Source organism: Eretmochelys imbricata, chromosome 1, assembly GCF_965152235.1.
Source record: "Eretmochelys imbricata isolate rEreImb1 chromosome 1, rEreImb1.hap1, whole genome shotgun sequence".
In the NCBI taxonomy this organism is placed as follows: Eukaryota; Metazoa; Chordata; order Testudines; family Cheloniidae; genus Eretmochelys; species Eretmochelys imbricata.
The window spans coordinates 109,826,858-109,840,697 of NC_135572.1; the positions used below are offsets into that span (position 1 = coordinate 109,826,858).

At 41.6% G+C, this 13,840-nt stretch overlaps 1 protein-coding gene across 7 annotated transcripts in view; it reads left to right on the top strand.

Moving 5' to 3' along the window:
* Window positions 1-13,840, top strand: part of NAXD (NAD(P)HX dehydratase) — a 74,927-nt gene that overhangs the window by 55,527 nt on the left and 5,560 nt on the right. For all 7 annotated transcript variants that reach the window (XR_013345684.1, XM_077813424.1, XM_077813409.1 and 4 more), the window contains one exon: window positions 7,600-7,720. Coding sequence is in view for 6 of the 7 variants with exons in the window: in XM_077813424.1 (XP_077669550.1) it covers window positions 7,600-7,720 (121 nt within the window). In the remaining variant the exon portion in view is untranslated. Of the gene's footprint in view, window positions 1-7,599; window positions 7,721-13,840 lie in introns of those variants that run through there.

Genomic DNA, 13,840 nt, shown 5'->3' on the forward strand with positions numbered 1-13,840 from the left:
GTGTTAGTCTGTGTCTGCAAAAAGAGAAGGAGGACCTGTGGCACCTTGGAAACTAACCAATTTATTTGAGCATCGGCTTTCGTGAGCTACAGCAGAACTCTGAATTCATGTCTTGGTCTACAGCCTCGTTATACATATTTCACTTTAAATCTTTACACTAGTCATTATCTTTACCAGTGTTACTTATGCATTTGGTCATAGCTAGAACTTGCCCATATCTCACATTTTAAAATATGAATAAATAAAAATAAAAAAAACTATGAACATGAATATCTAAAATTAACCTAATCATTCTGATTAACATTTAAAAATCAAGCATTGATGGCATAGTATGAATAACCTGAGTTTTGCTGTGTTGAATATTTCCATGCATTTTGATTTTTCCGATTATATCATGCCCTTAACAGCAAGTGCTATAAGTAAGACTGCTCACTTATAACCTCCTGTTTTCACTTAACTTCCTGATTTTTAGGGTGAAATTACCCATGTTTGATATTAGCAAAATGATGAAATTATTTCTGGAATGTTTGAGAACCTTTTTTTCTTTTTTCTAAGCATGGCATCCTCACCGGAGTCTCACTCTGGGTTTTTAGCACCCATTGTGTTACAGTATAGGAACTTCTTCAGTTCAAAACTTTTTGGCAATGGTAGCTGGGCCTGAGGGTTCCTATCTAATGTGCCCTCTTAATATCTGAGCACCTTACAATTTTTAATGTGCTTTAACCTCAGTATATCTTTGTGCGGTAGGGAAATGCCCATTTTATAGATAGGAAATTGAAGCACAAGAGAGACTAAGTGACTTGCCTAGGGTCACATAGGAAGTCTATGGCAGAGCCAGGAAATGAACCAGGTCCACTAGACCAATTGAACCACTGATCGTCTTTGCTCCAAATCATCTCATGTCATATACTCATAGAGTTTAAGGCCAGAAGGTGACCATTAGATCACCTAATCTGACTACTGTATCATGCAGGCCTTTACGTTTCACCCAGTTATCCCTGTATTGAACTCAATCACTTGTGTTTGTCTAAAGCCAATCTTCCAAAAGGCGTTTAGTCTTGGTAGTTCGTTGCAATGGTTGATCATCCTCGCTGTTAAAATTTTATACCTGACTTCTAAATTGAATTTGTCTGGCTTTGGCTTCCAGCCGTTGGTTCTTGTTATGCCTTTCTCCGCTAAAAATCCCCTTTATACCTGTTATCTCTTTGTGAATGTACTTACACTCTGTAATCAAGTCACCTCTTCATCATCTTTTTGATCAGAAACAGATTGAGTTCTTTGAGTCTCCCACTGTAAGGCATTTCCTCTATCCCTCAAATAATTTTTGTGGTTCTTTTCTGCACCATCTCCAATTTTTCAACAGGTTTCAGAGTAGCAGCCATGTTAGTCTGTATTCGCAAAAAGAAAAGGAGTACTTGTGGCACCTTAGAGACTAACCAATTTATTTGAGCATAAGCTTTTGTGAACTACAGTATGCATCCGATGAAGTGAGCTGTAGCTCACGAAAGCTTATGCTCAAATAAATTGGTTAGTCTCTAAGGTGCCACAAGTAATCTAATCGCCTTTTATCATGAGATTACTGGTTCTGTGGATGAAGGGAAAGCAGTGGATGTATTGTTTCTTGACTTTAGCAAAGCTTTTGACATGGTCTCCCACAGTATTCTTGTCAGCAAGTTAAGGAAGTATGGGCTGGATGAATGCACTATAAGGTGGGTAGAAAGCTGGCTAGATTGTCGGGCTCAACGGGTAGTGATCAATGGCTCCATGTCTAGTTGGCAGCCGGTGTCAAGTGGAGTGCCCCAGGGGTCGGTCCTGGGGCCGGTTTTGTTCAATATCTTCATAAATGATCTGGAGGATGGTGTGGATTGCACTCTCAGCAAATTTGCGGACGATAGTAAACTGGGAGGAGTAGTAGATACGCTGGAGGGGAGGGATAGGATACAGAAGGACCTAGACAAATTGGAGGATTGGGCCAAAAGAAATCTGATGAGGTTCAATAAGGATAAGTGCAGGGTCCTGCACTTAGGACGGAAGAATCCAATGCACCGCTACAGACTAGGGACTGAATGGCTAGGCAGCAGTTCTGCGGAAAAGGACCTAGGGGTGACAGTGGACGAGAAGCTGGATATGAGTCAGCAGTGTGCCCTTGTTGCCAAGAAGGCCAATGGCATTTTGGGATGTATAAGTAGGGGCATAGCGAGCAGATCGAGGGACGTGATCGTCCCCCTCTATTCGACATTGGTGAGGCCTCATCTGGAGTACTGTGTCCAGTTTTGGGCCCCACACTACAAGAAGGATGTGGATAAATTGGAGAGAGTCCAGCGAAGGGCAACAAAAATGATTAGGGGTCTGGAACACATGACTTATGAGGAGAGGCTGAGGGAGCTGGGATTGTTTAGCCTGCAGAAGAGAAGAATGAGGGGGGATTTGATAGCTGCTTTCAACTACCTGAAAGGGGGTTCCAAAGAGGATGGCTCTAGACTGTTCTCAATGGTAGCAGATGACAGAACGAGGAGTAATGGCCTCAAGTTGCAGTGGGGGAGGTTTAGATTGGATATTAGGAAAAACTTTTTCACTAAGAGGGTGGTGAAACACTGGAATGCATTGCCTAGGGAGGTGGTGGAATCTCCTTCCTTGGAAGTTTTTAAGGTCAGGCTTGACAAAGCCCTGGCTGGGATGATTTAACTGGGAATTGGTCCTGCTTCGAGCAGGGGGTTGGACTAGATGACCTTCAGGGGTCCCTTCCAACCCTGATATTCTATGATTCTAAGTACTCCTTTAATTTTTCAACATTGTTTTTAAAATGTGGGCACCAGAACTGGACACAGTGTTCCAGTATCTGTTTCACCAGTGCTGCGTACAAAGGTAAAATAATCTCCGTACTTCTATTCACTTCTCCCCTGGGTATAGGTCCAAGGATCGCATTAGCCCACTTTGCCACAGTATTGTGCCGGGAGCTCATGTTTGTTTGTTTGTCCACTGTGGCTCCTTTTCAGAGTGACTGCTTTCCAAGATACAGTTCCCTGTTCTGTAGGTGTGGCCTGCATTCTTTGTATTTGGCTGTATCAAAATGCATTTTGTTTACTGGGCCCAGGTTACAGAGAGATACAGATTGCTCCGTATGACTACCCTGTCCTCATTATTTACCTTTTTGCCAACCTCTGTCATTCACAGATTTTTATCAGCAGTGGTTTTATATTTCCTTCCAGATTATTGATAAAAATGTTGAATAGTGTTGAGCTTATAGCTAGAGCTCTACTGGAAACACCCTATTCAATGATGATTCTCCATTGACAACTCCTTTTTTAGATTTGTCAGCCCATTTTTTAATCTGTTTAACAAGAGCTCCATTAACGTTGTATAATTCCAGTTTTATAATGAGTGTCTTGATATACTAAGTGAAACACTTCACAAGGAGTCTAAGTTTATTATATCAATGGAGTTACCTTTATCAACCAAATTTACAATCTCTCCAAAGAATTGAATTGGGTTTCTTTGCCAGGACCTATTTTCTATAAAGCAGTGTTGACTGGTATTAATTTATATTCCTATTGTTTATCAATTGAATCCCATATCAGCTTTTCTGTTATGTTTTCTGGGATTGATGTCAGGCTAACCAACCTGTAGTTACCCAGATCATCGTGCTTGCCATTTTTGAATATTGGCACATTAGCACTCTTCCAGTCTTCTTTCAGTCTTATGCTCAAATAAATTTGTTAGTCTCTCAGGTGTCACAAGTACTCCCAGTATACCGGGATTTATTATAATTAACATCAGCAGGTGAGAGATCTCTTCAGCCAACTCTTTTTTAGGACTCAAGTGCAAGTTATTCAGGCCTGCTGATTTTAATATGTTTATGCCTTGCAGTTCTTGTCTAATATCTGCTGTAATGGTCTGGAAAGTACTTCATCCTTGTATGATACAAGTGCACCATCCTGCTTCTTTCCAAACACAGAACAGAAATATTTATTTAATTCTTTTCTGTGTCATTTAATAACAGTTTTATCACCTCTATCTTGTGATGGACCAGCACCATTGCCACTAGCTGCCACTGCTCCATGCAAGGTATATGGAAGGTCATCCACATGGTCACCCCTGCCCATTTTTACAAAGCTCTGTTGCTTAGATTTGGCCTCTGGGGAAGAGCCATGATCTGAATTCTTAGTACTGCAGAACCTGTTTCCAAGACAAGGTGCCCTACAGTTCCTTTGGGGAAGGTCAAAGAGGTCTCTAACTGAACTGGCCAAATTTTTGGAAAAGCATCACAAAGACATATCCTCTGAGGCTCTGCCAGTCTGTCAGTTTATGCTGCCTGTTGTTGCTTGGAAGTATTTCATTCTTTATTTATTTTAATTTAAAAAGTTCACAGGTCTTAATACTGGTCATCAGCCTTTTTTCCTTTTTGCAATGCGCTTACTGCAGTGCGTCAACCTTTTATCTTGAAACATATCTTGAGTTACTGAGTCTCCAAGACTAAGACTCTTGTGAGGATGATAGTACCTTTTTCCCATTATTTAAATTACATACATGGAATTTTGCTTCTTTGAAGCTTCCTCACTGATTTGTGCCCCATCATCTCTGCTTATGGTGGGGGTGGGGAGTCCGCTTTTGTTTACCCTCTAGGTGGTGTGTACATATGAGGCTTCCAGAAATCTTTTACTTTATAGTTTTCTTTTATAATTGGCTTAGTTTGAAGAGCAGTTGCCTCCTGCACAATTCAGAACTGACTAGAAGGCTAAGGAGCTGTGAGGTAGTGGCAGATGGTGACACACGGCTAATAAGCAGGGCTTGTGCTCAGCTGCCACTCAGATGGCCAAAATAAAAGCTTTGAACAGAGGATTTTCCATCTTGCCTCCTGCCAAGAGTTCAAGACCTTCCAGTGAAAATTCTGTGAGATATTATCTTCAGAATAGCAGAATTAGAGAGATTTTCCCCAAAACTATATACCTTTGTCACACAGCTAATAAAAAAAAACCCTCTGCCCTTTGAAACTTGACACACACATAGTACACACTGAGAAACACATCCACAACCTAGTCTTGGTGGGGGTAGAGGAAAGGTGGAGGGAGGAGTGATTGAAAAATTAACTTCCGGGCATGTTGTGGTGGCATCTGCTAAAATGTTGTTAGTGATTAATGAATCCATGCCCTCTCGATGATACCAACAAAGCACAGTTGCTTGGCCTGATGAGCCCAGATGGATTACTGCTGAGATAACTGGCAGGGGAGAGAGGGAGGCTCATAGTATATTTCTCTGCCACACCCACCAACCGAGAGTGAGTACAGCCTTAGAGCTGACCTGGAAAGGGTGTGATTGTGATAACTGGATTTTATATGCTATTGTTTAAGGATGTGCAAATAAATTTCCCCAATTTTTCATGTAAATTGCCCCACTTTCTAAATAAAAAGGCTCAGTGATTCCTCTTGCAGAAAATTCAAGTGAGAGTAGCTCAGGTATTTTAGATGAACAATAATATTCAGGGATCTTGGGGAAGTCAAGGCCAGGACCCAGAGGTGGACTTTGGAGAACTGGAGCAGGGGTTGCTGTCCCAAGTAACTGTTTCCCTGCTGGGACAGATTCTATTTGTTCTGGATCTGGGAGAGACTTTGTGACCCTTGCCCAAAGAGAGAAGAGGGTGAGTCTGGTTGTTTGCCTGGAGGAGGGGATGTGCCTGAATTCATTTTGTTTTCTTTTTATTTGCTTTGTGAGCCCTTGCAGCTCAATATGTGGCGAATGGAGGAAAGTGATCCTGTGGGCAGTAGGAGTTAGATTACAGCTAAACTATTTGCATGCTCATACTATCTTGAATTCACTTCATGAACCTGGGTGCCTTCAGAGTAAAAATGCAAAATCTAATACTGTGACCTAACCTTTCCATAGTAACACTGTTGACAAAGAACAGAAGAAAATCTCAGTTGCAAAGGTCTGAACTTGCCCCTTCCCCCACCTCCATAAGAAAATAACTTTAAATGCTACCTGGAACCTATTAAGCACAGGCAATCTATTCCCTCTCTCCCCCCGCTCCTCCCCAAAGTAATGCAACATAAAGGTGTCACAATTAACATTTATAAAAATAGTAATACGCATTGCTTATATAGTTTATCAGTAGATTTCAAAGCACTTTATAAAAGGGAGGGTAAGTATCATTCCCATTTTATATATGGGAAAACTGAGGTACAGATAAATGAAATGACTTGCCGTGGTCACTGGCAGGCCAGTGGCAGAGCCAGGATTTGAACCCAGGTCTCCTGACTATCAATCCAGTGCTCTATCATCTAGGTGGCTTCTACAATGGTGATAACATGACTGTGGGTGCATGTACTGTATAGTTTCTTACATTTAACAACAAACAGAACTATTTCATTACACACTTCACAAGGAAAGGCAAAAATAAACAGTTCTAAATACAGGCAATGTGGCCAAGTTAAAGTTGCAGGAATTAAGGTAATGGGAAAATTAAATTTCTATACCTACATTAACAGAACATTAACAGCGCTTTGAAATAATTTCTCCTCATTCTTATAAAATATAGTTAGTTTTGCTGACAACCTTTTGTGGGAAAGGTTGTGATAGATGCTGGATTCCGATATTAAATTTGTTACAGGGGTTCCGTTACAAAAAAAAGTGTTCTCTCAGTCATTTCATGTTAAGCATTGTCTCTATAGACTGAGTGGGTATTAATGTAATTTATATGGTGTCCGCTATATGATGCACACAAAGTAAAAATTTCAGAAGAACCTTAGTCTCATTTTCCAAAGTGCTTGAGGTTCATTAATGTTCAATGGGACTTTGGCTCCTAAATGACTTTTAGGACAGTGGGTAAAATTTTCAAAAGCATCTTTCTCCTGAGAATTTACAGTGTGTTAAGAGACCCAGAAATCTTCTGTGCCCTAATCTTCTGTTAATTTTTAAAAAATTGCCTACCTCCTTTTATTGGGACAGTTAATGCAGATACCATAAGATGTTTGGGTGTTTTGATAATTATTTATGACCTTTGAAAGGGATACTTGGATCAAATTTTGCCCACAATGTAGGTTTTATTAAAAAAAAAAAAAAAAAAAAATTCCAAGCAGTATTTACAACCCAAACACTACAAGTTGGTTGGTTGGTTTCTAATTATATTTCTTTTCCCTGCTCCGTCCTTGTAACTCACTTCTCAGATTTGTAAACTCTTCAGGTCAGAGATTATGGTGTGCTTTGTGTTTGTACAATGGTTCATATAGTGGAGACCCAGTCCTATTGGGGCTTCTGGTCATTGTGGTAATACAATTTAATAGTGCATGAAAACCTACATATGAAATTGGCTAGATGCAGAGTCTATTTTCCATTCTGAGAGAAATGGAAAAAGTAAACTGCATACTTGATAAGTTTTATTTTTACATGATTTTGCTTTTAATCATTGAAAGATGTTTTTTTTTTAAAGTGGGAGATGAAGTCTTCTTTAAAGTAAATTCTAACCTGACAATGTCTCTCCTCAGAGAAGAAATTTTCTAGCATACCTTGCATTTCTTGTGTTTCCTCAGCCCTCACAGCCCTGGTAGTATGTCACGTAAACAGAGGGTAAGTATATGTGACCCTTTGTTTTTCGTTTCTTTGTAGTACTTGTATGCAGTCATGAAGGAAGCAGCCGAAGATGTGGCGGACAAGGGGACCTTCTTTCAGGTTCGCTTGGAGTCTTGGCACACTGGGCATTTCTTGCTGGACCAGAAAAAACTAATGGGTATGATTTCATTAGTTCTTTTAGCTCATATTAGCCCGTGTTCCTCACAGCAACTCCTGTAGAGATGCTATTAAGAAACACAATCTGAATTTGGGGCACTGGGATAGATCACCCTGACAAACGTCGTGTTGTAGAGTAGACAATAGCCATTGTAATAGTTCTGGTTTTGATGAAGCCAAACTGTCTCTTGATTCTGAGAATGGCTCAAGATCACAAGGCAGAAAAGGAATGCAAACCTGAATGGACTTCCAAGAATATTTATTTACCAGAACATGTGTTTTTAAAATGAATTTCATAGGCAGAATATATATCAGATGTAATATTAAATAAATGGCAGTTGCTGTACAGCAGTGAAATCTCAATAATATACAAATATATATAATTTTATTATCTCTCTCTGTGGTGTATTGATGAATTGTGTTGGTTCAGTCAGGTTATTCTACAACTGTAATTTGTCATTTAAATTATAAATGTATAAATTGTAAAATATTAACGGACTAACTGAAGAATCAACTAAACCAATTACAGGTACTTAAAAACATTTAATTTGGCTACGTCAAAATCTCAGAAGTAATTTGGGTTCACAATAAAACATTTTAAAATAAAAGGTCATTGCCAGCTGTTTTAAGAATACATAATAATTCCTATCAGATCAGACTAGTGGTCCATATAGTTCTATATCCTTTCTGTAGCCAGTGGCGCTGCTGCAAAGGAAATCACAAAAAATCCTGCACAATTATGGAATAACTTTCCCTCTCTTTCCATGACCTTAGGAACGGGAGATGGTCTCATTAGCCATATAACTATGTAATTCTTTTCTGAAACTTGCTCTACTTTTGGCCTCAATGGTGTATTGTGCCAGTCAGTTCCACAGGTTGTGCACCATGTTAAAGAATTTCCTTTTGTAGGTTTTAAATACATTGACTTTTTAAATTTAATTGCATGTTCCCTAGTTTTTATATTGAGAGAGAGTAAATAGGATCATCCCATTTACTTGCTGTATACTAAATGTTATTTTATATACTTGCCTAAAGAGTCTGTCTTTTTAATTTCTCCTTGTAGCAGTTTCTGTATGCTTAGAGACATTTTCATCACCCCCCCTTTAAACCCCTTCTGTTTTCACTATATCTGTTTTGAGATAAGATGACCAGGACTGAACACAGTATTTTGGGTTAGGGCATACCATTGACTCTGAGTATTATAAAATTATCAGTTATTTTTCTTTTACATTCTTTATACATCTTAATATTGTTTGCTATTTTTGACCACCAGTGTGCATGGAAGATGTTTTTCAGTGAACTATCCACAGTGATGACCAGTTATTTGTTCCCATTATCATTTTCATCTAGGTGGGTTTTTTTATTCTAATTTTAATAATCATTTCTACTTATTCTCCTGAAGTAAGGATCATGGGTCTGTAAATCCTACCATCACCATTAGTGCCTTTTTCTTTTTTAATAGTTAGAATATTAGTTGCTCATAGCCTTCAAGTATAGTAACTGATATTAATGATTGCATATTTTTAGAAGCAGCTCAGCCATTTTACTCTGTTTCTTGAGAACTCTTAGTTCTTTGAGTATATGTCTCTATGGGTGCTCCTCTGTAGGATGCGTGCGTGCCCGTCCGTGCACTCTTGACCGGAGAATACAAAATAGCGTCCAAGGGTCCACACCAGTAAAGAGCAGTGCCTCATGTCTCCCTACTAGGCCATATGAGGAGGCGTGTGCCCGCCACTACTCAGCTCCTTCTTAACTGCCTGCTGTTCAAGATAGAGCGATTTGGTGTCTGCTCTTTTCAGCTTCCTCCCTTTTCCCTGTGAAATCTTTACTTATTTTATTTCATTGGTTTTATTTCATTATTATTTTATTGGTTGCGCTCTGCGGGTGGGGAGGCGGAGGGAGTAGTTTGACCCCTTAGAAGTTAAAGTTAGTGTCTAGATCCTCTTGGTTATGCCTAAAATCCCGGGTTTAAACCCTATCAGACCTGCCAAAGGTCTTTTCCCTATAGCAACTGACATTCCAGTTGCCTGAGGTGCTTGGATGAATCCCACATTCCTTCGAAGTGCACGGTGTTAGGCAAAAAGATTCTTTTCCCCAAGAATCAGACAAGCACAGACAATACTGAAGGGGCTTTATTCATGGTATCGGGAAGACTGGCAAGCAGCTTCAAAGACATAGTGCCATAGTTGCCAGTTATATACATTGTCTTATCAATTCATTTGCATTTATCTGTACATACAGAGACAGACATTGTTACAAGTCAAGAGAGAACCCCAAACAAAGATAAAACTAAGTATGTATGTATAGAGGTCATCCTATTGCATCAAGCATCCATGGCTACCTTGTGGGGGAAAGAGGCAGGGTGGGGGAGTAGGGATTAGTGCTTACAGATATCTGGCGGGCTCTGAAGGGAGGGTTAGCATTTTTCTAAGAGCTGAGTTACTGGGCGGGCATTGACCATATAAGCTTATCAGTTGTTTACAGTTGTCCATGTCCTTGCTACTGAATGCTTATTGAAACATTCGTGCTTGTTCTGCGGTTTTTGTCTTAGCTGTTAGCTAAATTTTAACTCTTTCCTGACAATGGTCTACTTGGAGTTCAAAGTCAAGTCCAAGAAAGACAGGGAGACTATGCTGAACTCCTCCTAGCTCCAGATGTATCTTTTCCCTGCCCTGCCCCAGTACATCAGCCTCAACATCTCAGGCAACTCCAGTGTCTGCTGGAACCTTGTCAGCAGCCCTCGACACCAAGACCTTCAGGAAAAAGAAGCATATTTTTCCCAAGCAGGGAAACACAGAAGGGGGGTGTGTCACCCCAAAAGACTGATCAGGAGACCTTGCATCCCTCAAAGGATGCCACTGAGGCACCAGTACTGCATAAAAAATTCCACATGGACAAGCCCTCTACTCTCAGGCCGCCATCTTCATTGGTACCATCTGACACCTCAGCATCGCAACACACACAGACCTACCCCACATGCTCAGGTACCATCATCTTACCATAACTCCGAGGTCCAAGAAGATCCAGGGAACTTTTCATTCACCAGCTACTTCCTGATATCCACTCCGGTACTGACCCCAGCTTTTGCCATTGACTATCATAGCCCTCCATCGCGTTCCAGATTCCTGTCCACACAGCACCTCGTAGTTCCAGATGAACTGGAATCCCTCATTTCAAAGAGGTCTACCACAGTCCCCTCCCCAATACAGCCCTGGCGCCTGCGAGCCAATTCTCCCTTGAGCTTCCAGTCGTTTGGTATTGGCAACAATACGTGAGGCCTGCCCCCCACTTAGTTCTGGGGATGATACTATGAACTGTGAGATTTTTGGTACAGGACTCCACTTCTATACCATACCATCATGCTTCTATGAGCCCATTTAATGAAGAGGGTCTCCCAGAACTGACCAAACCTCCTATGTCTTGGGACTATGACTGTTTGGTGGCACTGCCCCCGAGACTCCCCCTCCACACTGTGCCTGCTAGAATCACAGAGCCGCCTTGAAGAACAGTTCTTCAGGATGTCATGCAAAAAGAAACTTCAACTCCTAGCAATACCGTATCACCCTCCGGTACTGATGAACCAATCTCCAATACCACACACTTTGTCAGTATTAGATGGTACACAGGAGAAGCAAGAATCACAGACTGAAGAGGCCTCTCTTCCTCAACCAGCTGGTCCTCATTCTCCAGAGGAGGCAACTATGCCACTGCTATCATCATATGTTGATGACTTCAGGGCCTTCTAGGACCTCATGCAGTGCCTGGCAAATTCCCTACTGATCCCCATGGAAGAAGGCCAGGAGTCCCAGCACTCTTTGAGTATTTTAACATCAATCCCAAGGGAAAGATTACTTTTCCAATTAATGAGGCACTATTAACTCCCGCTCACACTCTGTGGCAAACACCTGCCACAGTTCTACCCACCTGTAAGTGGACAGATAGAAAATATTATATTTCACCTAAGGAAATGGAGCACCTTTTTCCCATCCTTTCCCTCAGGGTGGACATAGCCAGCAAAGGGAACAGTCAGACTTGCCTTAGACCTTCTCCTCTGGATAAGGAGTCCAAACACTGGACTTACGAGGCAGGAAGTACTACTCATCATTGGCTCTTCTATTTCAGATTGCCAACTATCAGGCCTTCATGATGGAAATAGGATTTCAACAACTACTCAAAATTCACACACTTTATTGAACACCTGCCACAAGACCAGAGAGACCAAATTCTGTCCCTCATTTCTGAAGGCCAGTTAGTTGTCTGCAGGCTGCTCTAGATGCTGATGACACGGCCTCTAAATCCATGACCATGACTGTGATTGTGAGAAGAACATCTTGGTTTCAGTCTTCTCGCCTCATAAGAAAGGAGCAGAACACCATAGACGGCCTTCCCTGTGCAGGGCACAAGCTTTTCATTGAGCACCTGGACGACTCTTTCCACACCCTGAGGACTCCAGGGCAACACTCTGGTCTCTGGGAACATAAATATGTTTTAGCAGATCTCAAAACATTCAGCAGTCCAGGCTGTTTCAATACCATCATGCCTTCTCCAACCCGTGGAGCCCTTCAGGAGAAGGCCGAAACCCCAAAAGAGAAGTCCACCTGCTTCTACAACTATCCAGTCTGCACCTCCCTCTAAGAGGCCGTTTTAATAACCTCAGTTGAGGGCATCGAGCAGCCTCCTCCACCACATTCTATGTGGTGCAATCATTCCATCCAGCCTAGCTTTTGAAACTGCCTGCCCCAATTTCTACTTGCCTGGGAACACATCACCTCAGAAAATAGATTTTGTAGGTCATCAAAGTGGGTTACACCATACACTTCCACTGTACCCCCTCTTTTTTTCTCATGAGGAGCCCCTACAACAGGAGGTACAGTCTCTTATTATTGGGGGCGATAGAAGTGGTACCACTCGAGTTTGTCAGAAAAGGCTTCTATTCCAGCTATTTCCTAGTCCTCAAGAGGCACAGAATGTGGAGACCAATCCTCAACTTCAGGAATTTGAACAACTACATCCTTGCACAGCATTTTGGAACAGTGACTCTAGCCACCATTATTCCATTCCTAGATCTGGAAGATTGGTTTGTTGCCCTTGACCTACAAGATGTCTGCTTTGTTTGCCATCCACCATTCCCACAAGTGTTTTCTACACTTTGTAATAGGATAATATCACTACCAATATTGAGCCCTCCCCTTCGAGTTCTCCATGGCCTTAAGGGTCTTTACAAAGATCCTCTTAGCCACAGCAGCTTGCCTTTGTCACTGGAGCATTGCAGTATTCCTATACGTGGACAACTGGCTGATCAGAGGCCAGTCAGACCTACAGCTTCAGTAGGCAACCTCCAAAGCACCACCTATTCCAACCTCTGGGCCTTTTCATCAGTTACAAGAAATCTATTCTAACTGCAATCCAATCCCCCCCCCCCCACCAAAAAAAAAAAATTATAAAGGCACTACCCTGGACTCCCTATCAGCCAGAGCCTACCTATCCAAATACAGGTTTTCCACACTATCCAGTCTAATCTTGATGGTACGGTGCAGTCCACAAACATCTGTAAGGACTTGCCTGCAACTCTTGAAACACGTGTCAGTCTCCACATTTGTAGAACCTCATGCAAGTCTGCATCTCGCATGTTTTCAAACATGGTTAAGATCAGTGTATACTCCAAGCAGACACAGCCTTTGCAAATGTATCACATTATCGCAGAAGATTCTAGACTCCCTGACATAGAAAGAACCCTTGGAAGGTTTCCATGGGAACTCCCTTCTCTCAGCTTCCACCAACACAGATTCTGACAACAGACACTTCTCTATTGGAACAGGCATCCCATCTTCAAGGGGTTACCATGCAGGGCGAACTATATCCAGGGCTATGCCCCATATCAACATCCTGGAGTTAAGAGCAGTATGGTATGCTTGCCTGCTCTGTTATACAGGGCTATTCCATCAGGGTAATTCTGAGCAGCAGGGCAGCGATGTATTACATCAATTGACAAGGTGGAGCAAGATCCCAGTCTTTCTAGGCAGAGGTGCTAAGGTTGTGGAATTAGTGCATCTCACATCAGATAGAAATCTCAGCAGTCTCTCTACCAGGCTTCCGTACTGCAATTGCAGACGCTTCTGGC